Source organism: Spinacia oleracea, chromosome 4 (assembly GCF_020520425.1).
Source record: "Spinacia oleracea cultivar Varoflay chromosome 4, BTI_SOV_V1, whole genome shotgun sequence".
Taxonomy (NCBI): domain Eukaryota; kingdom Viridiplantae; phylum Streptophyta; class Magnoliopsida; order Caryophyllales; family Amaranthaceae; genus Spinacia; species Spinacia oleracea.
In genome coordinates, this window is record NC_079490.1 from 6,228,564 (window position 1) to 6,256,041 (window position 27,478).

General features: G+C 36.9%; 3 protein-coding genes across 5 annotated transcripts; 2 read left to right on the top strand and 1 right to left on the bottom strand.

The window, feature by feature from the left end:
- Nucleotides 1-8,808: 8,808 nt before the first annotated feature.
- LOC110775070 (RNA-binding protein 1) lies at nt 8,809-15,224 on the top strand. Of its 2 annotated transcripts, XM_056826532.1 has the most exons (7): nt 8,809-9,061; nt 10,850-10,961; nt 11,042-11,360; nt 12,422-12,483; nt 13,431-13,512; nt 14,534-14,656; nt 15,014-15,224. In XM_056826532.1, exons 2-6 carry the CDS (start codon nt 10,896-10,898, stop codon nt 14,620-14,622), a joined length of 618 nt encoding a protein of 205 aa, XP_056682510.1. In that variant the 5' UTR covers nt 8,809-9,061; nt 10,850-10,895; the 3' UTR covers nt 14,623-14,656; nt 15,014-15,224. The 2 variants fall into 2 exon arrangements, with proteins under 2 accessions (XP_056682510.1, XP_021835361.1); XM_021979669.2 differs by lacking the exons at nt 8,809-9,061; nt 15,014-15,224 and having other exon boundaries at nt 11,046-11,360; nt 14,534-14,962.
- A 2,186-nt stretch (nt 15,225-17,410) lies between these two features.
- On the bottom strand, nt 17,411-19,603 carry LOC110775072 (protein ANTAGONIST OF LIKE HETEROCHROMATIN PROTEIN 1-like). 2 transcript variants are annotated; one of them, XM_021979671.2, is made up of 2 exons: nt 19,318-19,603; nt 17,411-19,183 (listed from the first exon to the last, which is right to left on the bottom strand). In XM_021979671.2, exon 2 carries the CDS (start codon nt 19,160-19,162, stop codon nt 17,657-17,659), a length of 1,506 nt encoding a protein of 501 aa, XP_021835363.2. In that variant the 5' UTR covers nt 19,163-19,183; nt 19,318-19,603; the 3' UTR covers nt 17,411-17,656. The 2 variants fall into 2 exon arrangements, with proteins under 2 accessions (XP_021835363.2, XP_021835362.2); XM_021979670.2 differs by having other exon boundaries at nt 19,314-19,602.
- A 5,504-nt stretch (nt 19,604-25,107) lies between these two features.
- On the top strand, nt 25,108-25,785 carry LOC110775068 (3'-5' exonuclease-like). The gene has a single exon (XM_021979666.2). It carries the CDS (start codon nt 25,108-25,110, stop codon nt 25,783-25,785), a length of 678 nt encoding a protein of 225 aa, XP_021835358.2.
- The last annotated feature ends 1,693 nt before the right edge of the window (nt 25,786-27,478 follow it).

Below are 27,478 nucleotides of genomic sequence, written 5' to 3' on the forward strand. Positions count from 1 at the left end.
CCCGACCAGATTCAGATGCTTCTCAATTTGGTAAACAAACCTCAACCGGACAAGATGATTGGTGAGTACTTTAGTTCGTCTTGGATTCTTGACACTGGTGCCTCAAACCATGTCACTGGCGACGATTCTTGTCTCCTTGATGCTACCTCCATCTCACCACACCCTGTCGGTCTTCCTAACGGGGCACAGGCTTTCGCCACCAAGGAGGGCCGTATTGTTTTGACAGACGGCTTAGTTCTCCAGCATGTCTTATTTGTCCCTACGTTACATTGCAATTTGATTTAAGTGTCCCAAATGATTGATGACTCACATTGTACTGTACAATTCACTAACTCTTTATGTGCTATACAGGACCAACGCTCGGGGAGCCTGATTGGAGCCGGTGAACGTCTGGATGGACTCTACTACTTCCGGAAGATTCCTACAGTATGTGCGGTGAAGGTACCGGGAATTTCTAATTTTGAGCTATGGCATAGGAGAATGGGACATCCGTCGGATAGAGTCGTCAAGTTAGTACCGGCAGTTAGTACTAGTGATGATCGTAAAACTTTGAATAAAGCTTGTGATATTTGTCCTCAAGCAAAACAATCTCGTCTTTCTTTTCCGAATAGTGATAGTAGAGCTAGCCGTACTTTTGAAATGATTCATTGTGATTTATGGGGGTCGTATCGCACCCCCTCTACTTGTGGTGCACAATATTTTTTAACATTGGTTGATGATTATTCAAGAGGCGTTTGGGTTTATTTGTTGAGTTCTAAAACTGAGGTTTATTCCGCATTTTGTTCATTTTTCTCCATGATTGAACGACAATTTGAAACGACTGTAAAAGTTGTACGGAGTGATAATGGTACTGAGTTTAAGTGCATGCTTCCGTACTTTGATGCAAATGGCATCCTTTTTGAAACCTCTTGTGTTGGCACTCCACAACAAAATGGTCGTGTGGAGCGGAAACACCAACATATCCTAAATGTTGCTCGTGCTTTGATGTTCCAAGGTAACCTCCCCATTCATTTTTGGGGTGAGTGTGTTCTCGGGGCGGTGTATTTGATTAATCGTACTCCATCTCGATTGTTGCAAAACAAGACTCCGTACGAGATGTTGTTTGGCAAAGAACCCAACTTTGACGATTTAAAAGTGTTTGGGTGCCTTGGCTTTGCTCATAATCAAAGAACTAAAGGCGATAAGTTTGCACCTCGTGGTCGGAAATGTGTCTTCATGGGGTATTCACATGGTAAAAAGGGGTGGAAAATGTACGATCTTGAAACAGGTGAAATCTTTGTGTCTCGGGACGTAGTGTTTCATGAAAATGAATTTCCTTTCAACAATGACACGTTGGCTACGAATGCAGCAATTACTCATGATACTCTTGTGGGCATTGATACAGACTTTATACTTGAGGAGGAGCACACTGCCCACGAGCATGAGCTAGCGCACACTGCCCACGAGCACGTCACTTTGCAGGCTGATGCTAGCGTGCCTGGTGTGCCGTCTCCTGCAGCGACCCCTCCTACCACACCAACTACTTCCCCTTGCATTGACGTGCTGCCTAGTCCCGCTATAGAGCCTCATAATGCTGCTACTGAACACATTCCCATTGCTACGGAGCCCAACAGCAGTAGCGTTGATACGATCACCCGCGTCAATGCTCCTAGCGATGGGCCCCCTCCTGTCTTGGCTCCTTCCTTGCCCACGCAACAAGCTGCCAGCAGTTCCGAGGTGCCCCCGTCTGATTTGGGGCGTGGACTACGGGTTCGTCGTCCTCCAGGTTGGCATCACGATTATGTCGCACATACTGTACACACGAGTCCATCTAGCAGCTCATCGACTCCTCCTAGCTCCTCAGGTAATCCCTATCCTATAGCACATTTTGTGAATTGTAATAATTTTTCAATACCACACTGTACATTCCTTGCTGCAGTAATGGCAGGCCTAGAGCCACGTACATTTAATGAAGCCATGAAACATCCCGGCTAGAGGGAAGCAATGCAAAAGGAAATCGATGCTTTGGAGGATAATGAACCATGGGTGACGGAACCCTTACCCCCGGGTAAGAAAGCTCTTGGGTGCCGTTGGGTCTATAAAATCAAATTTCATGCAGATGGCAAGATTGAACGCCTCAAAGCACGGCTAGTTATTTTTGGAAACCATCAAATCGAGGGGATCGACTATAATGAGACGTTTGCTCCCGTAGCAAAAATGGTAACGGTTCGTGCTTTCTTGGCCGTAGCTGCTGCTAAAAACTGGGAACTACATCAGATGGATGTCCATAATGCGTTCTTACACGGCGATTTTGATGAGGAAGTTTATATGAAACTTCCCCCTGGCTTTCACGGTAATAAAACTGGTTTGGTATGTCGTTTGAAGAAATCTTTATATGGGCTGCGACAAGCGCCTCGGTGTTGGTTTGCTAAGCTTGCGGGTTCCCTTAAACGGTATGGATTCTCTCAATCATACTCTGATTACTCCCTCTTCACTCTGTCTCACGGCACTGTCCATTTGAGTGTTTTGGTTTATGTGGATGATTTGATTATTTCCGGGAATGATTCGGGTGCTATTGTTGCTTTTAAGAAGTATCTGGGGGATTGTTTTCACATGAAAGACTTAGGAGTGTTGAAATACTTTCTTGGTATTGAGGTTGCTAGGAGTTCCGAGGGCATTTTCTTGTGTCAACGAAAGTATACTCTTGATATTATTGCTGAGGCAGGCATGCTTGGAGCCCGTCCGGCTGGGTTCCCAATTAAGAAAAATCACACTTTGGCTTTAGCGGATGGTGCGCCCCTTGAGGATCCAGAAATGTATCGACGCCTTGTTGGTCGTCTGATCTATCTCTCATTCACTCGCCCGGATTTGGCTTATACCGTTCATATTCTGGCACAATTTATGCAAGAACCTCGTCGGGAGCATTTGGATGCCGCTCTCCGTACGGTCCGCTACTTGAAAGGATGTCCGGGACAAGGCATCTTACTGCGTGCCGATTGCGACTTACATTTAACGGGTTGGTGTGACTCGGATTGGGCTAGTTGCCCTTTGACGAGACGTTCGATTTCAGGTTGGTTAGTATTTCTTGGTTCTTCCCCGATCTCTTGGAAAACTAAGAAGCAGCAAACTGTTTCTCGCTCGTCGGCCGAGGCCGAGTACCGTTCAATGGCCGCGATTACGTCTGAGTTGAAGTGGCTAAAGGCCTTACTTGACGGTTTGGGGGTTGCACACCCTCGCGCCATGACATTGTTTTGCGACAGTAAGTCTGCCCTACATATTGCTCAAAATCCGGTGTTTCATGAACGTACAAAGCATATCGAGATCGATTGTCATTATGTACGTGACGCCATTCATGAAGGGATTATTCACACTAGCCATGTGACGACAGACGAGCAACTTGCGGACATATTCACCAAAGTCTTGGGGAAGCGACAATTTTTGTATTTACTAGACAAGTTGGGCATTTGTAATTTGCATGCTCCAACTGGGGGGGGGGGGTGTGTTAAGCCGTACATTGTAATTAGATGGGCCTCATTGTATTTAGCTCGGTCTAGGCCTAATATGTATTTAGGTTGTATATAAACATCCCCACACAGTAATACAACTCAAGGAAAACACTTTCCAAACATTATCCATTATCAATTAAAGATATTTGATGTTGAAATAATTCATTGACAAACGTGATAAATAAATGTGTCAATTAAAAACGAACGGAGGAAGTTTTGAAAACAACTAAAGTGGAACACCTTTTATGTAGTTTATGCTGAAAACTACCTATTACCTTCCTTTTTTTTGTCGATAACATTACGAGCAATGCTATACATCATGTGGCAAGTGACTCAGATACAACTATTTTTAGACTTTTAATACGAACACATAATATGTCAGTATCAAAAACGCAAATGATCTGTGTTAGTACTTCTTAGCAATATACGGAGTATTGGTATACCAATATCAAATTAGTCTCAGTATTAAATAAATGAATACCAATACGAGTCTACTTGTGTCCATATAATGATACGGACTTATACCGCTAAACCATACGAGACTTAGAGTTCCTACTCCTACGGCCCACCATGATTTAATTCGTGAGAGAAATGAAGAACAATTACGCCTCAATTCCTCATCCTCAACCCTTTCACTCGAAGAAGTGAGATATTTTTCAAAAGCGGAGAAAAATGAAGAACATCACTCCTCATCCTCAAGCCTTGTTTCATTCTGGTAATTCTTCTTTTTCGTCTTTCTTCCTTTATCATTTCCGCCATTTTTACTCAAATTGTAGAATTGGTATTCGATTTCGGCTTCTCCCTTCTCGGCAAACGACTTAAGCTTAGTGGGGATACGGCCCTCGCCCGAGCCCGGCGCGCGTGTGTTGTGACCACCCATGCCACTCTCAAGCACTCTTAAACAAATGTTTCCCTCAAACCCCCAAATATAAACATTGAATATGGTTTGTGTTTTTCCCATGTGGGACTTTTCATATTCCCACATTTTCCCACTTTCCACTCATTTTCTTTTGTATTCTCACTAGGATTTCCAACGATTATCTTTAACACCTTAATGAATGGCTATATCCACCGTGATATGCTTACCTCAAGCTGCTCAATTATTAGACAAAATTGTCAAGCTTGGTTTCCAACCTACTATTGTTACCTTTGGTGCTATGGTCAAAGGCCTTTGTAAGATTGGTGATAATGCCGCTAACCTTGTCATATGCAGCACAATTATTGATAGTCTTTGTAAGGACAGACTTTTAAAAGAGGGCTTGCAGTTGTTCACTGCTATGAAAACTCAGGGCATTCAACCTGATGTGATCACTTATACCTCTTTGGTTCAAGGCCTCTACAATTCAGGCTCTCGGGAAGAGGCTAAGGTTGTACTAGCTGAGATGTTAGAGAGTAACATAACACCAAATGTTAATACTTACAGCATGTTGGTTGACATGTTCTGTAAAGACGGGAGTGTTGATGAAGCACAAGCAATTCTACGGCTTATGGTTGAAAGAGGTGTAACTCCCAACATCGTTACTTACAGTGCTTTACTCGATGGTTATTGTTTGCGTGGCCAGATGGAAGATGCAGAAAAGCTAATTGATGTCATGGCCCAAAATGGTTGTGAGCCTGATCTTGTGAGTTTCAGTACTATGATTAATGGATATTGCAAGGCTAAGAACATAGACAAGGCCCTTAACATTTTCCAAGAACTGTGTCAGAAAGGGATAGCACCCAATGTTGTAACCTATAACACTCTTACTGATGGCTTGTGTAAATGCAGTAGATTTACACGTGCACGCCAGATGTTTACAGAAATGCGAGCTCACGGGGTTGCTCCAAATGTTGTCACGTATAGTTCGCTGGTTGATGGCCTATGCATAAGTGCACGGCTTGATGAGGCAGTTGCAATACTCGAAGATATGGAAGATAAGGGCATTAAACCTAATACCGTCACCTACAATATCCTAATGGATAGCTTGTGTGAGGCTGGGAAGATTAAAGATGCAGCAAATATCATCACATATTCTTTGATCTTGTATTGAAGGACTTGCAGCCTGATATTAAAACATACAATATTATGATTAAAGGCTTCTGCAAGAAAGGATTAATGGATGAAGCTGATGTAGTATTGAGGAAAATGGAGGAAGATGGTTGTTCCCCTGATGATTTGACCTATAATATGATCATCAGAGGATTTATTCTCAACAATGACTTAACGAAAGCATTTTACTATTGTGATTGTATGGTTAGCAAAGGATATGAAGCTGATGCAGACACTTTCTCATTGTTTGTTGATCTCTTGTCTTCTGATAACTTAACTGACTCGTCCAAGAGCCAGTTACAGAAGTTCCTTAAATAACTCAAAGCTGAGCATAACATGATTGCGAATCATGGGGCGATAATTCAGAATTTCATCTTCTTATCCACTTTTCTTAGAGATTGATTGTGACTTGTGAGTGATGATATTTTATTTTGGCCCGCTTGTCCAGTGGTCACTTAAAGGACTTGTCAAAGGACATGCTTCGTAAGTTTAGCTATTGAATACGTTTGTACAGATTGGATATTTCGGAACTTGGATATATAGTCAACCATTCTTTTTAAGGTATCTTATTTATCTTCATGTCCTTCCGTAAAGTTTAATGCTCTTGTTATATGTTGTTACACTATTAGTTTGTTGATTTTCAATTTGTGATGACAAACTTGTACTCCATAACAGGTATGGAGTATAATAGAGTGGTTTTTTCGTGTTGCACATATCTTTCTTGATTATCTGCTGAATTGGTACAAGGATAGATGCAAGGCCGAGTTTGTGTAACTGGGATAAGCACCATAAACTTACTTGTCTGTGTTTGTTTCAGACGTTTACTCTATGAAAAGTAGGCATCTCTGTTTGTTGCTTGGTTCAACCTGTGTAACAGAATATGAGCTGGTGCAACCGAGAATCATAACTGTGGCAATAGACTAATATTCTAGCCTCAAGGGGTTGAACTGGTTGATATTACAAATTAAGTAATTAATTAGATAGTATCAGTCATTCTGTTCTGAATTCTGATGCATTTCTATATCAATCTGTTCAATTTGCTCCTCCCTTTTGTAAATAATGGAAAATATCAGCTATGACCACTGATCTGTTACTTTTTTTGCATGATTCTTCTCTTTAACTGCAATATTATGCCGGAAATTTTATCAGAGAAGGGAAGAGATTACTTCAGTCTAAATGTTAGCTTATTGCAGAAGATATGCCATGATTGGCATGATATATTATTGTTTGAAAAAAACTTTTGTCCATGTCTTATTCTGTTTGGGGATGGATCCAATGGCCATCAAGATCCCCATATCATTAAAGCAGTCCTTTTCCATGACTAGGAATCAAACCGAATACTTAATGTTGCTGCATATGTGTTTTGCATATGTGATGTTCAATAGGTTTAGCTTTTAGTGAGGAGTAGGTAAGTGCATCAGTTGAACTGTGCTCTTTGTGGACTATACTGAATCCTGATAACGAAATGTGCTTCAGGTATGGTAAGTTGGTAACAATCTTTCTATGATCTTTCAACCATACATAGATTTTGGAGACTATGCTGAATGCTATTAAGAAATGCATGTATTTCAGGTAATGGTAAGTTGGTAACAATCTTTCTACCATTGGATTTTTTGTTTTATGGGAAGGCTGCTAATTAAGGTCTGGAATGACTTACAGATCGAGTGATGTTTTAGACATATCGGGTCTCTAGCTTCCCGGCCTATGTTTGTTTCTGCTAGTCTGCACTACTTAAAAACTGTAGAAATTCTTGTATAATCTCTAATCCAAGGGTTTCAGATCAGATTACAGAACATACATTACAGCTAGCTATTTAAGGAGTTTTTGCAGGAAGAATCCATCTAATGAGCTCTGCTAAATTGTAAAGTTGCTCCTTATCAGACAGGGCACCTGTGATACAGGCATGCAACTGCTAAATTGTACTGACTACTGAGAGTTGCTTCGTGATCCCGAGTGAGCTGAAGAAGTCTTATCTGAAGTTGGTTTATGCCACAAAACTTGACTTTTTTTTGTACACTGCTCGGGCATCCAAAATTCCAAACAAAATGATGGATGCTTGCCCAGAAACTAAAGCTTGTGTAGCTGGAAACTTCTAGAGCCCATAGTTTGCTAGCAGAACAGTTGCTGCGTAATGGGAACTTCCCCCTTTATATCAGGACTCCAATAGTCTGCTTGCACCCTTGTTACATGAAGTGAGGCAACCTTTCACTTAACTAATGGGCATTTCAAATTTATGTACACGTACTCTTTTTGTCTTTTTTTTTTTTTTGTTAACGAGCCACAAGGGAAATATTTACTTGCTGTATTATAAATGTACACATACTTTATACTCCGTAGTAATAAAATTGTAACTTCTCATTACATCACTCATACTTTGCATTTGCAATGATTTGAAACCATAATAAAACTAAATCTACATTCTAGTTTAGGGTATATAACCTCTCCATAACTCATTTAAACACGTTTTTTTTTAAATAGTTTATATTCTGCAAAAATAAATTTATTTCAATCAAGTAAGTAAAAGTTCTGCAAAATATGAAGATCAACAAAATAAATAGAGGAGAACGAAAATGAATCAAATTTTATTTTACACGGGTTCGTTCTCTTCACTAGATAAAATATGGATTTATTGTATTTGAAATTTGTTTTTTTTTTTAGGTTAAGAGAACACACCATTTGAGACTTGGAAGTAGACGTGACAAACAGGTCATTTGGATCGGTTTGGGATTGGATAAATACGGTTTGGATCATTTTGAGTCGCTCCTACTTCGGGTCTGGTACGGGTTTGAGTCGGGTCCATTCGAGTATCAGGTACAATAAGTTTTATGCATGGTCGGATCGGGTTTGGTTCTGGTCAATTTCGATTCGTGTCACATGGGATCAGTTCACTTCAGATCGAGTTGTTTCGGAAGGTTAGATTAGGTCTTGATGTAGTAAACAATCTAATATTTGGTGGCAGGCGATATATAGGTCAATTCGGTTTGGTTATTTTGGTCCGGGTCGGTTTAGTTCAATTACTTGGTTCGGGTAAATCTGAGTATCAGGTCGTATCAGATCAAGTCAATTTCAGGTTCGTTAATTTCATTTTGGATCATGTTCGGGTTCAAGTTAACTTTGGATCGTCATTTTGGGTCAAAATCGAAAATCAAAATTGGATCAATCGGATCGTAAATTAGAGTTGGTCAGTTTTACTAGTTCTACTTGAAAGTATTTGTATAATTGGGTGTCTAATGTGGAAACACAAAATTAATTAATTGACGCAAAAAGAAAAAAGGGAAATTTGGGACGTTTTTTTTAGTGAAAACTCTTTCTTTGGGTAAAATTAGAAAGCCTATACAACTTTGCTGGCTTTTTCCGGCGGGCGGACGTCTGAAGTTAACTGGAAAGTATCCTGCAACCACCAATATCCGACAGCAGACGGAAGAAGAAGGGAAAGAGGGCGAGAAAACTCAATTAATCATTGTTGAGATTTCCTCTTTATTTTAGGGTTGATTAACCTCGGCTTTTCAAGAGAGAAACTAAAATCGCTGCGTTTCTGTGTAAGAAGGTAACTGCCGAAAACTTTACCTTCTTTCCAAATTTCCATTTTTTTAATTATGAAATTTCGACGAACTTGATTTATCAAACGACTGATTGGGTTTCTATGACAATACTGGTGTAATTGGGAGTCCCGGGTAGCTTAATTTGTTGTTTTTAGGTTATTGGGGTGGGCAATTTTATCATGGCACTGAAAAATTGAGGTTAATTTTGCTTTTTTGCAATTGTAAAAAGGAGTGAATGCTGGTTTGTAGGTGTAAATTTTCAATCTTTTCGCCATTAAGTTGAACTCTTTTGTGATAGATTTTACATGCTTGCTGAGGAACGATTATGTTTATTCAGATTCCAGTGACTTATTCGGGTATTGGATTGTGGGGAACCTAGGAATTCAGGGTGCTCATTATACTAGAAGTACTGATGTTAGAACAATAGATATTGTGGATGTTGTGGGGTGGTGAACCTGATGATCATTTGTGTAAGTCTGTAAGAATGAGCTCTTTTACAAGCTTTACATATGGTGTTTGATGATCAGGTGTAAGATGGATTGATTTCGACGAAATTTATGTGACGGGGGATCAGATTGAGGGAGATAAGAACTGATTAGGTTTTGTACTTAACTTTTGTGAGAGTCAGTTGGATTTTAACCACTGCTTGTCTAGGTTCTATGTTCGCTCGTGCCTTGCAGAGGTATATTTGGCTTTGGATTGGACAAAGAATGGCTATGGTGACTCTTGTGTCCTGTCTTGAATATTGATTAAAGATTCCTCATTACACATGAACAAGATTTTTATATGCAATCATCATCTGGATTCTGGAGCTCAATAGTAATAATATGAAATATGAATGGATACTTGTAGGCTTGTACTCTTGACTCTTGTAGCCTTTTGTGATTTCTGGCTGTTGGTTGCTATTATGTTTTCAGTGGCAATGATCTGGAAGGTTGTGATATATTTGTAAGGTGAATATTGCATCGCATCAGTTTTGCTTAGTTAGGATATCAATTTCTGAAAAGCTCATTTTTTAGAAAAGAAAATTATTTCTTGTTGGTCTTGCTATTGTATTTCAGTAGTGGTGGAAACTCTGTAAGGCATAGTCAATGATGAACGAGTATAAGGGATGTTTCAATGAAGCCTGAGGAACATAGACACATAATTACCAGTATTAATGAGGTGTTGTAACTTGCCACTTTGAGGAATGTAGAAGATCATTAGTTATATAGCTCCCTTTCTGTGGTTAATTACTAGCCTGTGATCAAATCTTTCTCCATAAAAAACAGTGGTTGGCAGGTTGTTAATTTTAGATTTTAAGTTTTCTGCTATAATTTTTAGTAGAGGTGAAAACTGTATTTATTGTTTATTTATGTACAATATGGTAAGTCATTGTTTTGGAACTGGCACCATGATTAAATAGAAGGTTGGGACTTTTCGTTCTTGATTCAAACCTCTCTCCATTTAGAGTAAGCCGGTGTTTCCCCTAGTGTAGTTTCTTTGTAGGATTTTTCTGAAATATTTATGAGTTCGTCTTTTATTTTAAGACACTACTTTTGTGTTATGTACCGTGCCTTTCATTTTCCCAAGTTATCCATTTTGAGTATTGACTCAATATATGCTCTGCATGAATTTGATGCTAGTTGAGGTTACGACATGACGGTTATGCTATGAGGGTTAAACTTCCTTCTTTAACCACTGTTTTGACCTTGCTAGTTACTTCCATAGCCTTGTTTAAAATGGGGTATCTTCATTTTATGTAAGCTCTTCTTTTCTAGCATATGAATCTCAGTTTTCCAACTGATTGGCAGGAACTAGTCTTCAGAGGTTAGATTATTTTCATTAGAGGACTCAGAGATGTCTCATCATATGTTACGACCAAATGACTTGCGTGGTTCATCTATAGAAGCCTTGGGCAGAGATGTAAGTACTTTCTTTTAAAGTTATGGAAGTGTATTATACATTGGCTATCAGAATTCTGACTTGTTCTTGTTTTATTCTAGGTAGTGCCAATGCGGTCTAGAGTGTATGGTTTGGATGATATTTCTGGTTTTGCTGCACGGAGTGAGCCTGTTATTGGTGGGTTGGCAGCAGGAATGAGTACTAGAGGCTATGCTTCTTCTCTTGAAGATCCCGTTCTAATTAGCCAAAGGCGAGATATTCCTTTAGGAATCAGTTCTTTACCACCTGGCAATCCTGATATGATTTATGAGAGACCTAACTCTCAGCGAAGGGTTGATAGCCTTTCTTTGCAGGAAGCAGAATCCAACATTCTTTTTGTAAATGGGCTTCCAACTGACTGCACCAGAAGGGAAGTTGGCCGTATCCTTTTATGTTAGTTATTAAATTTCCATTGTTTTTCTTGATTTTTGTTATGGTTTTTATTATCTGGAGAATGTTGCTGTACGTAAACTTATTGAGGGCCTTGCTTGATGAAGGGGTTGTTCATACCTATGATGTGGTGGACTTGACAGCAAGTGTCAATGACAGCTAAGAATCTCTTTTATGTTATTTGTTTAACATGAATCATCGAGTCTTTATACTACTGTACTCATTTTTTACTTCATGAGTATTTGAGTTCATTGGCCTAGGTGAAATTAAGAGTATGAGAAACAAAGAACATGCTTTTAGCAAGTGGTGTTGCATGGACATAGCTACAAGTCTCGTAATCGAATCACCCAGATTCAATATGACCTTTTGCATCAACATGTTTGATGCCCTACTTTTTGCTGGTTTGAAGGGAAGTAGAATTTAGGTACTAATGTTTGAACAATGTTAAGATGCTTGAAATTATTTGAAGTTTTTTCATTCATACTGCTGCTAGAATCTGTTCTAAGAGTACTTACACTGGTGGGTTACTACCAAACAGATGTCCTACAGAAAGGCACGCAATATATCTTTTCAAATTGGTAAGTCACTTGCTGATGGAGTTAGGGGAAAACAAAGATGGTAATTAGGTAAGAAATGCCAGTCTCTACAGTTTCCTAACACATCATTTGAACTTGGGGACTAAAAACTCTGTCAGGACTCAGTTCTTGCTGTCTGTCACTAGAATTATATTTTCCCAAATACTGCATCCCATATGGAAGCCTTTTAGCTTTTTCGAAATCATAAATGTTCATATGAAGTTGGAGTCTTGGAGATGGGATTGGAGAGTAAGAATGTATTTGGATTATGTGCTTTTTCAAGTGTATAGTAAGAATACAAAAAGAATACCCAGAGAATCGGAGATAGCTGAATCAAGAAAATTTGACAAAATTTTTGGCAAAAAATATTCTTAATACAAAAAGTCCCAAATAAAAAAAAATTCTGATTGCCTTTGCACCTTAGAGCTTTATTTATTTATTGTCACCATTTACCTTTCCTTAACCTTGATTTTGTAGATATTTTCCGTCCTTTTATAGGTTTTAAAGATATCAAAGTCATACACAGGGAACCAAGAAGGGTAAGGATTCATTCTTTTCATCAGAAAATTCTCAAGTGAACTTATTGGCCTATATCAGTCTTTATCTGAACTGAAGTTATTGGTCCTTGGCTAAACTTAATTTTAGTTGTGAATTGAACTACCACCCTTATCTGAACTTATTTATCTAAAAATCAAATATTAAGTTGAAATGAACAAGGCATGATTATATTAAGGAAAAGTTGTTGATGAGTGCAAATTTTTACACTTTTTGTTAAAGAGAATTAGGGAAGAAAAAAACAGAAGAGATACTCCCTCCATCCCTAAAAGATTGCCCCAGTTTTCTTTTCGGTCCGTCCCTTTGAGTTTGGCCCATACCATTTATAGTATGTGGTCCTCACATACTTCCTCTCACATACTATTATTTTATTTAGCGAAAAGACAACTATCAACCCATTTGCTTTTGTTTTCCTTTCTTTCTTAATAAAGTGAAAATTATGGTTAGCGGCAATCATTTAGGGACGGAGGGAGTAGAAAACTAGAAACTTAGATATCGTTCAAGTATACTGGCGTGAGGGTGCAAGTGTCACCTTTCATATTTATATGGCCGTGAATGGGGGGAAGAGGCCATTAATGCAAGACAAAACCATGTATTTCATCCAATTTTCACTACTTCACTTAAAATTCTTTGCATACTACCCCCCCCCCCCCACCCGCTCTTTTAGGGTGCGTTCTGTTCAACTTATTTCACCTGAACTTATCTGAACTTATCTGATCTTATCTGAACTTATCTGAACTTATCTGATCTTATCTGAACTTATCTGAACTTATCTGATCTTATCTGAACTTATCTGATCTGAACTTATTGAAACTTATTGGAACTTATCTGAACTTATCTGAACTTATTGGAACTGAAACTTATTTTTTTAAGGTGAACAGAACGCACCCTTAATCTTATAATTTCTCTTATTGTATTTCACTAATTTCAGAGTGGAGACAAGGCAATGGTTCTGTGTTTTGTTGAATTCAGCGATTCAAAATGTGCTCTTACAGCTATGGAAGCGCTTAATGGTTAGCTCTTATTTTTCCCATCTTCTCATTTTCTCAAACTTTCTTTTGAATTTGTCATGAGGTGTGCTACAAGCATCTCTCCAAAACCTTTTTTCTCTATCACTTTGCATGGACATTTAGATGCTTGAATTTTGATGTTGTATCCACTTCTTACTTAATTTTATAAAGTTCACCTCTGGCATGCTAGGAGTAAGGTGCTGTAAGTTGCTAGCCTCATCACCTCAGCCAACCCTAGGCTGAGAAAGGTAATGCAGCTTAACCGAGGCATGTCTACAAGATGACAAAACCGACATAAAAAATTGCACCTCAGAGTGCCTCACATATTTAGAGCGACCACGTGTTGAATGACAACATCTTACACATAGATGGACTCTGCCTCACTAGGGATCCGTTTGGCAGGACATAAAACATTTTCCGGGAAAACATTTTTCCTCTGTTTTCAATTTTACATTGTTTGGTTTACAAAGGAGTGTAAAATCATTTTTCCTAGGAGTAAAATTGCTCTCCAAATGATGGAAACCCATTTTCCCTTCAAAATGAAGGGAAAATTGTTTTCCTTCCATTTCCTCATCATTTTTCTTACATGGAACCAAACAACGGAATACTAATTTTGGAATTGTGTTTTCCGTTGTAAATTGTTTTCAATGAAAATCATTTTGCACTGAAAAACACCCAATCAAACAGAGCCTATATGGTTCAAGTTTTCTCTTCCAGTGGTAAATGAACAAATGAAAGATATTTGCCATCAAGAAATGGGAGGAAAAGGAGTTGGGAGAGGTGGACGAGGTAATGTCATTACCTGCTTCATTTTTATCTTTATCATCTCTCTTAGACTCGGGCCCTCATTTCCCCTGGATTTTGTTAATAGGCAGTCCCCTGATAATATCTCAATCAGATGGTCGATATTCTAATTCAGTGTTGCATTTTATTAGCAGGGTTAATGAATTCATTTGTATGTCATTACCAAGTTTCCATTCATTATCATTCAGATTTCTACTAAGCTCTGCATTATTTGCAACAGGCTACAAATTTGATGACAAGAAACCTGAATCCTCCATCCTAAAGATCAATTTTGCACATTTTCCCTTCCGCCTACCTTCTGAAGCATGATGATCATCAGTTGCAGACACAGCAACCCAAATAGGCATGCTTCCTAGTCCATTATATTGCAGTTAGCAGTCCGAATCTTTGTTTAGTCTTTTTTCTGTTACGAAAATTCAGTTCTATTATTATACTCCGTAGTAAATTTTTGTTGCTTAATTATGCATTAATGAAAATGGAGAAGTGGTCGTAAACTGCAAGTTGCCTTTCGTGGTAAGTGAATTGCTGACATAAATATTAACACGAAGGCGACTGTTTCTGGGTATCCAGGCTGCTATCATCAAGTGTGATTGGCTGTGTATTTCTGGGCCTTTAAAAATTAACTCGTATGTAACAGCTGTTTGGTTGATTCAGATATACTATATAATGATGGTCAAATCATTTTGAATTTGGTTTGCAGATCTCTTAAACTGGTTTTGAGATTGATGTTGCACCATCCTGGCAAAGACCAAACAAGTAACCTTTGTGATTGTCTTGTCGGTGTCTTTTATTAAATTAATTTTTTAGGATTCCAATTAGTTTATATTCTTTGAATGTTTAAAATATTCAAGTACAAAATATAATGATATAGTAGAATAATCTCTAGCAATCTACTCCCTTCTTATTCTTTATGTTTGGTATCATGTACGCGATTTACCAAAAAATTAATGTGGATAAAAACTCTTTTTTTGTTTACTTAAACAATGCAAATTATGTTTCTTAATAATATTTGCACTTCATCAAAACTTAGACATTAGTAAATGAGAAATATTTAATGTTCCAATGGAAAGTGTGAGAGGTTTAATGGTTAAAATGACCTAATGAATTTGATTTGTTGAAATAATCATTTTACACGATTTTTAATAGAATATTAAGGATTTTTATGCTACAAAAATGAAAAATACTAAGTGTAAAGATTAAAACGGGACACTAAAAACGGAAAGCCTAAAAAATAAATTGAGACAGAGGACGTAGTTGATTTGTATTACTGTCGTGGTTCATTCACGCTAAATAGAAAATTTGAATGTTCTCTTTGTTTAGTCATAAATTAAATTAAGACATTTGACGATTCATCTCTCCATGGATTTTAAAACGGGAAATTAATTAATTTATTCATTGATAAGCTTTGTCGACGATTGAATAAATATTGACTAAATAGGCAATCTAGCTAATTTTCAAAAATCTCAAAATTTTCTTTTACCTAATATGATCTCATTTAACCATTTGTCACCTCTAGTTATAATTATGTTGAACTTGATCTAATATAATTTGATATTAATTGACCTAGATGGATCCTTCTAATTATAAATACTTCGTATGTTGGAGCTGGTTTAATATGATATGATTTGATCTGGATTAATCGTTTGCCACTTTTAATGTACAACAAGTCGTGTATTTCTTTATAAAAGTATTAAGGGGTTGGAAGTCGTAATTGTTTATCACAATTTCATCATACGGACATGAAAAAAGTATTGAACAACTTTTGACCTTTGTTAGTTTGATAAAATTGGTGGGAAAAAAACGTTGGATCTCCAAGTCCAAGAATAGAAAGTGTAAACAACCCAATCAATAGCTTTGACCTAAGTGGCCAAAGTTTAGATCCCAAGATGAGCATATCATTGAAAAAGACATTACAAGTGTGAACGCAAGATCCATGTCGATAGATACAAAGTCAAAATAAGCACCCAATAAAGTCAATGATTTTGTTGGTGCAAATAATAAGCATGATAATGGTTTCACACCTGGCATGATAAAGGGAAACACCCTTGTTGCGTCTTTATGTTGTTCATCATATTATAAAAACAAACTACTGTTTGATAAAAAATACGAGTTTTAAGAAAAATTAAATATAATATATGAAAAAGTAGAATAAAGTATAAATAATGATTGGGTTCTCAATGCATTTTTAATTAATATAGTATATGAAAAAGTGGGGACCTTAATAGCCAAACTAGAAACATGACTATAATTTTGAGACGCCTAATTTAAAAAATAAGACTATAATTTTGGGACGGAGGGAGTACTCCTTAATACTACACGAATCCCTCCTTCCCCATTTGTGTTTGTTCTATTACTAGTCGACATCAATCACATTCTCTATTTAACAACATTTCTTGTGTATTCACACCATTACTTACATCATTCATCCAACGGATTTTGTCGATTTTTGTTGAATTGAAATTGCAACTAATGACATGGAAATGTGTTTGTTTGGTGAAGTTATTTACTTTGTATTTTAACTGATTGAAACTTTTTTTTTAATTGATTGAAGTTTATTTTTAGGTGATGGTCAAAAATTTCAAGTACCGTTTAATTGTTTTATATCGTCGTTAAAATATAAGCACTTGTATAGGTATGACAAAAGTGACCTACTAAAAGAATAACTAAAGGTGTCAAAATAACAAACGTGTCCAAACCTATATTAGATTACTTGGTTTTCGGAGACAAAATGGAGAACTCGGATGAAAACTGAACTTATCTAGTGGACTTGATTGAATCCGGATTCTACACTATCAAGACATGGAGAATCGGGATGAAAGTGAACTTATTTAAACTGATTAATCAGGATTGACCTGATAGGACCTGATCAAACCTAATTGAACTTTATTGCAAGAGAGTTAACTTGAGAGAGTCAACGTATAGGACCTGATTGGAACTTATTAATCGTATAGGAGCTAATTGCAACTTATCTGATTTGAAACTTAATTTTTTAAGGTAATAAGAATGCGGAAAGAGAGGTTATATCTCAGAAGTTGCATAACAGAAAACTGGATCATCTCATTTCAGAAAGATTGATTTTAAGTACGGAGTATCAGCATTTCAGCAAAATTGTTTAAAAATCTTCAAATTATGTAAAAGAATGATACAAATTGAAGGTCAATCTGAAGTTTTACATCAAGTGCAATTCAAAAGTATGAACCAAAAGTATTCTATTCCTATTTTGCTATGTAAATTACATATTTTTGGCCTATGCACTCCAAAAATCACTAATCTTTTCTCAAAGAGTGAAAATATGGAGCTCTTTTTTTTACAACAGAACCTACAAATTAACAGTTTTTCCTAATCACAGAAACCCAGTCCCTGCAAGACCATGATGCAACAAATTATGAGCAATTGAATCCCTAGCTTTCATAGAACTAATCGACTGCAACGGCGACTCGGGAACCATTTCATCATCGAAAAGCTCGAAAACCAGCTCGGGATCCAACTCTTCCCCTCTCATTTCACATATATTATGCAACACACAACAAGCACCAAGAACAACAGGTAATTCCTGAAGTTTCACCTCTGTTCTCTTCTGTAAACAACTCCATCTTCCTTTCAACCTTGCAAAAGCATCCTTCCCAACTGTTTGAACATCACCAATCTTCTCATTAAAAGCATGTTGAGTCCATGTTAAGTTCTGTTGATTATAGGGAACAAGAATCCAATCCATTAAAGGGTAACCACCACCTCCAACAATCCAAACACCCTTTAAAAGACCCTGATTACCCCTCTGATACAATGCTGATTTTTCCAGAACTTTATCATCTGGCATTGAACCAGGCCAACCTATACACACATCATTGAAAACCCCTCTTGGATCAACCACACCCTGTACTGTAATCGAGTAAGAAGTCTTCTGATTCCTCTCCGTGTGGCGCTTATTGAAATAAGCCGCCACACTAATCTTCGGTGCAATTATCGGTATATGAGTTGTGTACATTGAACCAACCACATTTGGGATTCCAGACATTGTTTCAAACTCATCCTTAATCTGCCTCAATGATTCTTCATCAGGCCATTGGAGATACTTTGGCATTAAAACAGACCTAATTGCAGCACAAACATCAAGAACAATCTTATGACAAGTTGAAATTCCTAACCCAAATCGTTTAGAAACTAGCCTAAGTGGCTCACCAGTTGCTAATCTATATATACACACAGCAACTCGTTGATCAACCGGAATTGCTGCTCTCAACATCGTGTTCTCCTTCGCAACAGCAACCTTTAACTCATCACAAATCAACTCAAATGTTCCTTTCCCCATTCTAAACCATTTCTTAAACTCATTTTCTGGAAAATCAGGGCTATTACACTTATCCCACCAATCTTTAGACCTATCTTTCACCCATAAACGACGCTGATGGCTCACTGATGCACCACCACCACCAGATTGCTTACTGTTAGCTTCAAGATTAACACTTTTATCAACAATGTCAGTAGAAGCAACAACAATGGCAGAATTTACAGCTGCCCTTGACCGTTTTCTCTTTATTTTATCAGTTTCATCTAAACCCTCGTAGTGATTTTGCACAGTTGAGTAGTAATCTAACATAGCTTGTGTTTTCTTCTTGTGATTGGATTCGAAATCGGTTTTCTCTTGGTGGGCAAGTTCTTCCCATTCTACTTTCTCATGCTTCTCTTGGTCTTCTAATAATAAATATGATGTGATCATCATTTCCTTTGAATCTTTGTTGTCAATAATTTCCTGTTTTTCTTCACAATTAACATTTCCATCTACCCCATTCCCATTTTTCTTTCTCCTCCTCCTCCCACCATTGCTTTGATTATTACCACCATCATTCATTTCTGCAACTAGATAATTTATCTGGCAAACGGAAAAATAATTCAAAAATTGCACCAACTTCGTAACTAACAAAAACCCACAAACAAATCACAGAATTAAGTAATTGGTTAATATAAGAACAACTAATTGAACCAAAAAGGAGACTTCTTACATACGAAGTAGTAGCATCTGAAGCTTTCTCCAGGATGACTTCAAATTGGTGCTGGAAATTGAGGAAGATGAGCTGAATTGGCAAAATTATGAGCAAATTCAATCTGGGTAGTTTCCAAATAGGGGTAATTGAGTGGATTTTAGTTAGAGAAATTGAAATTGTGGACAGAGAAAGAAGACAGGAAAAATAGAGATGGGTAAGAAGGCGTGCACTTTATATGTTCGATGAAATGTGCGAGAGAAGTGTGAACGCGTAACAGGATTGGAGTTGAAAGGTTTGAAAAAGAGAGAATTATGGTCAGGTCAGCAGGAGTTTGGGATATTTTTTTCAAAGGAGAGAGAAAGAAGGAGAAGAGGTGGGACCCACTTTTGCATAGGGAGGTGTGAACACAGGGGTGGAGGGCTTGTGGGGCCCACTTGGGGTGTGGATGTGAATGTGATGTTTGGTGGATTTGTGTTGGTTTAAGGACGGTGACTTCATTTATTCATTTTAATAATAATACTAGGAAGGATTTCACTTTTGTAGGCGGTTTGGTTTTTGGGAAGGGTTAGTGAATTATGGAAATCACCATGAACATTCATGGATTTACTATTAATTTTTATTTTAGGTAGGTAAGAAGGGGATAATTTGGTGGTGATCAACCCGATAAATTATATTTAGCAGGTCTCGTAAGAGATTAGTAGGCTTGTTGAGGATGCTAGTCAAAATTTATCGAATTTGGATTCATTTTCGGTCATTCATTGTAGCTGTAAACCAAACATGCTGCGGACTTCTTGGCGGAAAAAGGAAGCTTTTGGCCTACTATGTCGTTGTGGTTTTCGTCTTTTGATCATTACTTCTCGCTTATCATCCGAAAGGATGAGTAGTTTGTCCTATTAAAGGGGTTAACCTGGTTTTCATTCCTTATCAAGCAAAAATAAATAAAAAATTATTTTAGGTAAGTAAGAAGAATTGTATTTCAGATTTCGTTATGAGTTAATCCGGCTTGGATTACCGGATTGACTTTTCGAGGAAGGAATAAGGGTGAGGGTAAGCTATAAGATATTGTAGCTTACCTTTAGTGGCGGAGCCACGGGCCTCTTTGAGGGATCCTTGACCCCACTTGAATTATTTTTTTTTTCTTTTTTTATAGTTAAAATTTCAATTTTTTTTAAAAAGATACATAATTTTAGTGAAAGTTTTATCAATTTTTAAATAGTGACCCCGCTATCTCGAATTTCTGGATCCGCTACTGCTTACCTTATCACATTAGAATTTTAAGTTACTATATTTTCTAGCTAAAAAGTACTCAAATGTTAAACTATAACACATTGTAGCTTGCCTAAAATATAAACAAAAGGTCTTGCACGCACAAGGTGTACAATAAATTTACGGATTTTTCATGGACCCCCGAGTTTTTGCAAAATTCACCAAATGCCCCTCGACTTTCAGAAATTCACCAAATACCCTCCACTTTTTAACAAATACACTATATACCCTTAGTGAGCATTTTCTGTAAATTCCGTTAGATTTCCGTCAACTTTAACCTAATTAACTCTATTAATCCATACTTATCTTAATTACCCTAACTAAATTTAAAAATAAAAAACTTTATTTTCCTTTACTTATTTCCCTCACCATCTTCCATCTTATGCCCAATCTCTCTCCCCCACCTTCATTCTTCGGTTCTTCCTCTTCTTCTCACCATTGAAATCCGCCAATATCTCTCCTCCCCCTTAAATTTGCTTCAAAACCAAAACAAAAAGCTAATTAACACAAAAATTGCAACAATCACCCTTTTACCAGTCACACTAGTAATCCCAGACTCCCTGAACCCACGAGATATAGCCAATGCCACCAAGAACTGAGTCGCACCCACGTCCTTTCACTCAACGACGACGACAAGGGGCTCGAATCGGAACACTCACCTGGAAGAGTCTGAGTTGGTCGATTCGGGCGAGTTAGCTGACTCGCCGGCGACGATTGTGGTAGTGGGTGGGAAGATGAGGTTGAGGATCGAATTCGGGTCCACCGGGTCGTGGGAGATGAAAGCCCATGTGCCTCATTTGGGGTTGTTTAGGAGGTGAGAGAAAATGGAGATGCGGCCGGAGCAAGAGGAGGTGGTTTAGTAGGAAGGGTGGTGGTTAATGGTGTTGAAAAGAGGTATGATTGGTGCGTCAATTTGTGAGGAGTATGATTGTGTGCTTCTGCTAATGCTATAGCCACTGAATTTGTGAGGCATTATTTTGATTTTTTATTTTCAAATTTGAAAGGGATAGAGGAGAAAGGTTAGTAGTAGATCGGGATTGGGAGTCCATTGAAGAAGGAGAAAGGGAAGTAGCAGATCGGTATTGGGCATCCATGGAAGAAGGAGAGAGGGAAGATAAAAGGGGTGAGTTAGGAGGAAGGTTAGTTGTGGGTTGGCAGTTAAATATTTTTTAGGGTAGTTAATTAGATTAATTAGGAGTTAATTAGTTTAGTTAAGGAAAAAGTTAACGGAAAAGTTAACGGAGCTAACGGAAAATCGTCATTAAGGGCATCTTGTGTATTAAGTTTATAAATAAGAGTATATAGTGTATTTGTTAAAAAGTGGAGGGCATTTGGTGAATTTCTGAAAGTCGAGGGGCATTTGGTGAATTTTGCAAAAATTCAGGGGTATTTCATGAAAAATCCGATAAATTTATTGTACACAAAGATAACTTTTACTCATTTTTCTGTAACTTTAACCTAGTTTTGATTAACTTTATATTAGTAAAAAGAAAGTTGATAGATAAAGATTTTAGAGGGTTAAATGATTAATTTTATACATTATTAGTGATTTTGAAGAAATAAGTTTTATTAAAATTAAAAAAAAATTCACTAAAAAATAGATAACTTTCACATATATAAAGCTTAACTTTTAAGCATATTGAGTTAACTTTTACTTCGGTTTATTGTACAACCCTTATAAATAAGAATTTGTAAAAACATAAATACGTAAAATAAACTTTATTACACACATGTTACATTTTGAGCAGAGCTTGCTTTTCTTTTTTCCAATCAAGCATGTAGCTTATTTAAAAGCTCTTACAAGCCATATACATTTGGGCTCTTACAAGCCAAAGGTAATATTAATCCAACCTTTGGCCGATTTTCTTTTATTAAGTCCACCTACGACATATTTTTTAATAATCCCACCTTTACTACCCAACGACTTTTATTGGGCCTAACAGGTAATAAACTTGTTGTAGACGGTAATATGTCTCTACGTGGAAGTACCCTCTCTCGATATATTCAGTCATTATCATCAATTCATCACCATCTCGTTGACTTTTTCACCGATTTTCGATCACTTAAGCCCAATAAAAGTTATTGGGTAGTAAAGGTGAGATTATTAAAAAATATGTCGTAGGTGGGATTAATAAAAGAAAATCGGCCAAATGTTGGATTAATATTACCAAATTTTCCTATACATTTTTCGTTAATTGGAAGCATATAGCTACATATTTTATTGTAATAGCGAGCAAATCTTTAAAATATACTAGTGGAGTTCCTCTAAGAATCTAAGAGTATCTCTATTGAGATCAAACCTCCAATCAAAGTGTAGAACTTATAATACTATATTGTTGTTCGTATAATGCATGAGTTGCTAGTAAATATAAAAACTTGTTTAAATAGAAGTATCCCTACAAGAAATTGTACTATTAACGACGGGAAATCCCGTCGCGAAAGGTCAATAATCGTTGATTAACGACGGGATTTCCTGTTGCGAACCCGTCATAAAAGGGGGCCGTCGTTAATAGAAATCCCGTCGTAAATTCGTCGTAAACCCGTCGTAAAAGACATTTACGACGGTTATTCCCGTCATTGTTTGGTTGTTAGCCCCGTCGCGAAAGGCTTTTGCGACGGGATTTTTGACCCGTCATAATTAGGTTGTCGTTAATGATACAAATTCTTGTAGTGTATTAGGACTATACAAGTGTGAATTAGATGTCAAAGTAGATTAGGTCCAGTCACATACGAATATTATAAAATTATAACCTTGCTATTTTTCAAAAAAAAAATTGAGTAATAAAAAATTGTTTGAAAATAGAGTAGTATGGACTATGGAGTAAAAAAAAATGACAAATTAATAAAGTTTTAGTCAAATATACTGAATCTATCCATAAAAAGTTATTGAAACAAATAAATGAATAAAAAGAAGAAAAAAAATATTTGGCGGAAAAAAATTTCATCAAGAAGTGACACGTATCATTAAAAGAAAACAAAAACGTTGATTCAAGATTTTTTTTTTTAAATTTCTTTTTTTTTAGGGGACGTTGATTCAAGTTAGGGAAACTATTCCAGACCAAAATGTGGCTGAGTGGCTAACCCAGAAATAGAATGTGACTCGGTCACTCAGAGTATTTGTGATTTTGAGTTTGACATGACCCGGCCCAACAACTTCATTTTATCAGGTTTGGCAGAGATTTTTGACCCAATCAATGTCCTGGACTAAATTAGACAAACAACTTTCTCTTATTGTCTAACTTGGCCCATGATTAGTTCTCGAGGGTTTATGGATGATGCATTCGGTTGTACCTTGTCTTTTTCGCTTATTTCTCATTCCTCCATATAAGAAAAAAAAAAAAATTTGATTTTACCTAGTAAGATGCAACCAGTTGTATAATAAAAATCATCAGTGAAGTAATGCGAGACTATATAACATGGTTGTACCTTTCAAAGTACTGTTAGTTGTTAGAGCTAGTAATGCAAGACTAGTAACTACTACGTAGTAAGTATGTTTTCGAAGGATGATGTAGGAAGGATGACTGCACGATTCGACAAAGAAGCAAATCGTCGAAAATTGCTGAAATGATTTCTACTAGTCGGGCCTCCGTGTCCGATTGCTTAATAGAATATGTTTTCGGAAAGGAAACGGGCCCACGAGTTCAACTCACCGCTATGCTGTGATTGATTGGCTTTTTAGGCCGTCTGAGTTCGTTTAGGGCTCGAAAACCGCAGTTTAATTATTTTCGACTTTTGTTTTAATTCCGTTTCGTATTAGGGTTTTGTGTTAACTATTTAAACACTTTATTTTCGTCATTAGAAATCAACTATTCTTTCGATAATAAAATTCTGAGAGTTTATCTCTTTTCTGGTAAATTCCGGAGTTTTTACAGATTTATCGCTCGTAAATCTGTTTGTTCGTTCTAAAGATTAGCGCTTGCTTTTCTTTGATAATTCCGACTGCGTCAGTAGTGTAACACATTAAGCCTAAAATTCAATTCAAAGTCAATTAGTGGGAAACTTAAGCTCCAGTTGTATTAACTTAAAATGTGACAACTTTTTTCAAACATCTTAAAACAGTATTCCGTTTGTGTTTATTAGCTTCCTATGGAGTAAGGATAGACTGCTTACATAGTCCATTATATGTTTTTAACAAACCTAAGCACATAACCACATAACCACGATTTATTTTGATAAGCTAAGTTTGTTATGATCATTTTTTTCTTACAAAACTTTAATCAAATGTCATAACTAATAAGTTCAACAAAGAAGATGAATAGACAATTCACAACTACGTACATTATAGATCGAAAAACCTTTTAGGTTTACATAATTGAATTTGCTTCATACGAGAAGATGATCCTTAAATGATGATTACAGCATGCTACATGCAGTAAATCTTGTTGCAATTCTCCATAACATCGAGACACCCACTCTATTACTTACTCCTAATTATAATTAAGCATCACTAATCAAGAAAGACCTTTCAATTCCCAACTTCCCAAGTACTATAAAAAGCTAACATAACAAGAACATCTCATAATCTTCACCTTGCTTAACAAACACCATGGCATTTGTCTCAAGCAAGAAAAGAAAATTCGATTCCCTTTCCTCCAATCCCATTTCTTCTTCTCTTAACAATGTCAACAACGTCACTAATAACACTACCATACATAGTGTTAATTTCTCTGGAAAATCAATAGAAACCACAGTCACAAGCAACGCAGACTCAATCACACAATGGATAACCCAAACATCATCCCTCTACAGTAAAGGTAGTAACAATCTTGTTGTTGGCCTCGACGTCGAGTGGAAACCTAATCGTTCCAAATACATGAACAACAAAGCAGCTACTCTGCAACTCTGCATTGACACCAAATGTTTAATAATTCAACTCATTTATCTCAATTCTATCCCTCAATCTTTAAGAGATTTCCTCAATTCCACACATGAAGACTTGACTTTTGTTGGAGTTGAGGTGGGGAGTGATGTGGCAAAGCTGGAAAGGGAGTATGGGCTTACATGTAGTAAGGTGGAAGACCTTTATAAGGCTTCCGGGTCGGGTGGTAAGCGGGTCGGGTTGAAGAATTTGGCATGGGAGGTACTAGGGTTGGTTATGTGGAAGCCTAAGTATGTGACTTTGAGTAATTGGGAAGCTAGGGTTTTGAGTAATGAGCAAGTTGAGTATGCTTGTATTGATGCTTATGCTTCTTACAAGATTGGTCACAAGTTGCTAGTTGGTTGATTAAGGGTTGATTAATCGAATTTGAGGTTTGGATTTCGAGGTTAATTCGATGTTTAATGGGAAGATTTTGTACTAGGGGCCTTCTAAGTTTAGTTTAACTCATTTTTAGTTTTTGGTACTACTAATGTACTGTTAATTAGTTGTTTTGCAAGTTTGTTGTTCATGATGTTATGGAGTATGTCTTATTTGGCTATTAGACTATTACTCTATTAATACTACTCCACTTATTGTTCTTGAATCTAATGGTATGAGTTCCTTAATGTCTCAAATGTTGCAAGAGTTTAATTAAAATGAACTTTGTGTGTGTGTGTTTAGGCTGAGCAAAAAAAAAAAAAATCGAAAATACGAAATTCGATCCAAAAAAGTGGGTATCCAAACCGATGTGGATATTGAGTCGGATAACAAATCCGAAGTTTAGGTATCGGGTACGGTTACAAGTATCATTTTATAAGTAACGGGTACTTGATAACGATCTGATGAACATTTTCTTAGGTTCTTCTCAACTTAAATATTTTTTCCCAAATGCTTAAAATCTTAAGCTTTAACAATCAATCTATAATATGAATTAGTTGTACTCCATAATTCTTTTAGCAATGTAGATAAAATCATGGGCTGATGTTGATATTTTGTCCTGAGTGATGTTACAATAATCTATTTTTAGAGTCTAATTTTTTCAATTGGATATCATATCAGGTACTCGAAATCTGATCCAAAAGTTATCTTACCTTTGAAGTTCATGTACCCGAACTTATCGGTTCGATCCATTATCATCAACTTTAGCATTATTGGTTATTGGTTAATGAATCTGATAATGTTATCGGTTCAGGTACTAGACTCACGCTCATCCATACATATGTTTCCGGTAACCGGTCGGGTCTACCAGAATACAATTTCAGAACAGTGATAAACACATCCAGTTTCTGTCAAAAGATCAGTTAAAACTAGTGATCACTCCTACTCATCCTACTTTGTATCAAAAACGAGCCTCAGGTATAATCATTCAACACATAATAGGGTGCGAAAAACAGAAAACTGGAACGTTCAATATCGTTTTTGTTTCCAGTTTTCTGTTTTTTACAAAACTAAAAACTAAAAACTAAAATATGAAAACCATAAAAAGTAGTTTCCAATTTTTTGTTGTCAGTTTTTAAAATTAACATGATTACAATATGTATGACTATTTTTTAGTTCATAATTCAATATTTCAATCTAAATCATGACTTTAAAATCAAAAAACCAAAAATTGGAAACTGACAGTGATACCGAACGGGCCAAACTACAGAGAATTGAGGAGCATAGAACCAATTTTATAGTAGCATGTATAAGCATCATTCATAACCATCTTCACCTGATCAGGTGCTAAAACCCTCACATACTTCGACACAACTTGAACCACACCACTCTGATCACGACTCGAACCATTCACATCCTTGTACGGAACCCCAACAGTCCGCGCAACCTCCCCCAAGCTCAAACCTTTCATACTCGGCTTCTTCAAAACACGAGCCGCCAAATCATCAGCTTCAACACCATCAACCCAACTAAAATTTGAACACATCGTCACCATTTTAGGCATCCGTACAAAGCAAATCTCAGAATTCTGCAGGAAGTTTTTCAGTGATTCAGGAACTTGGTTGTTCATGTAACGCAAGTGTATGATCAAGCAACGAGATGCACCACATAGGATAAGCAA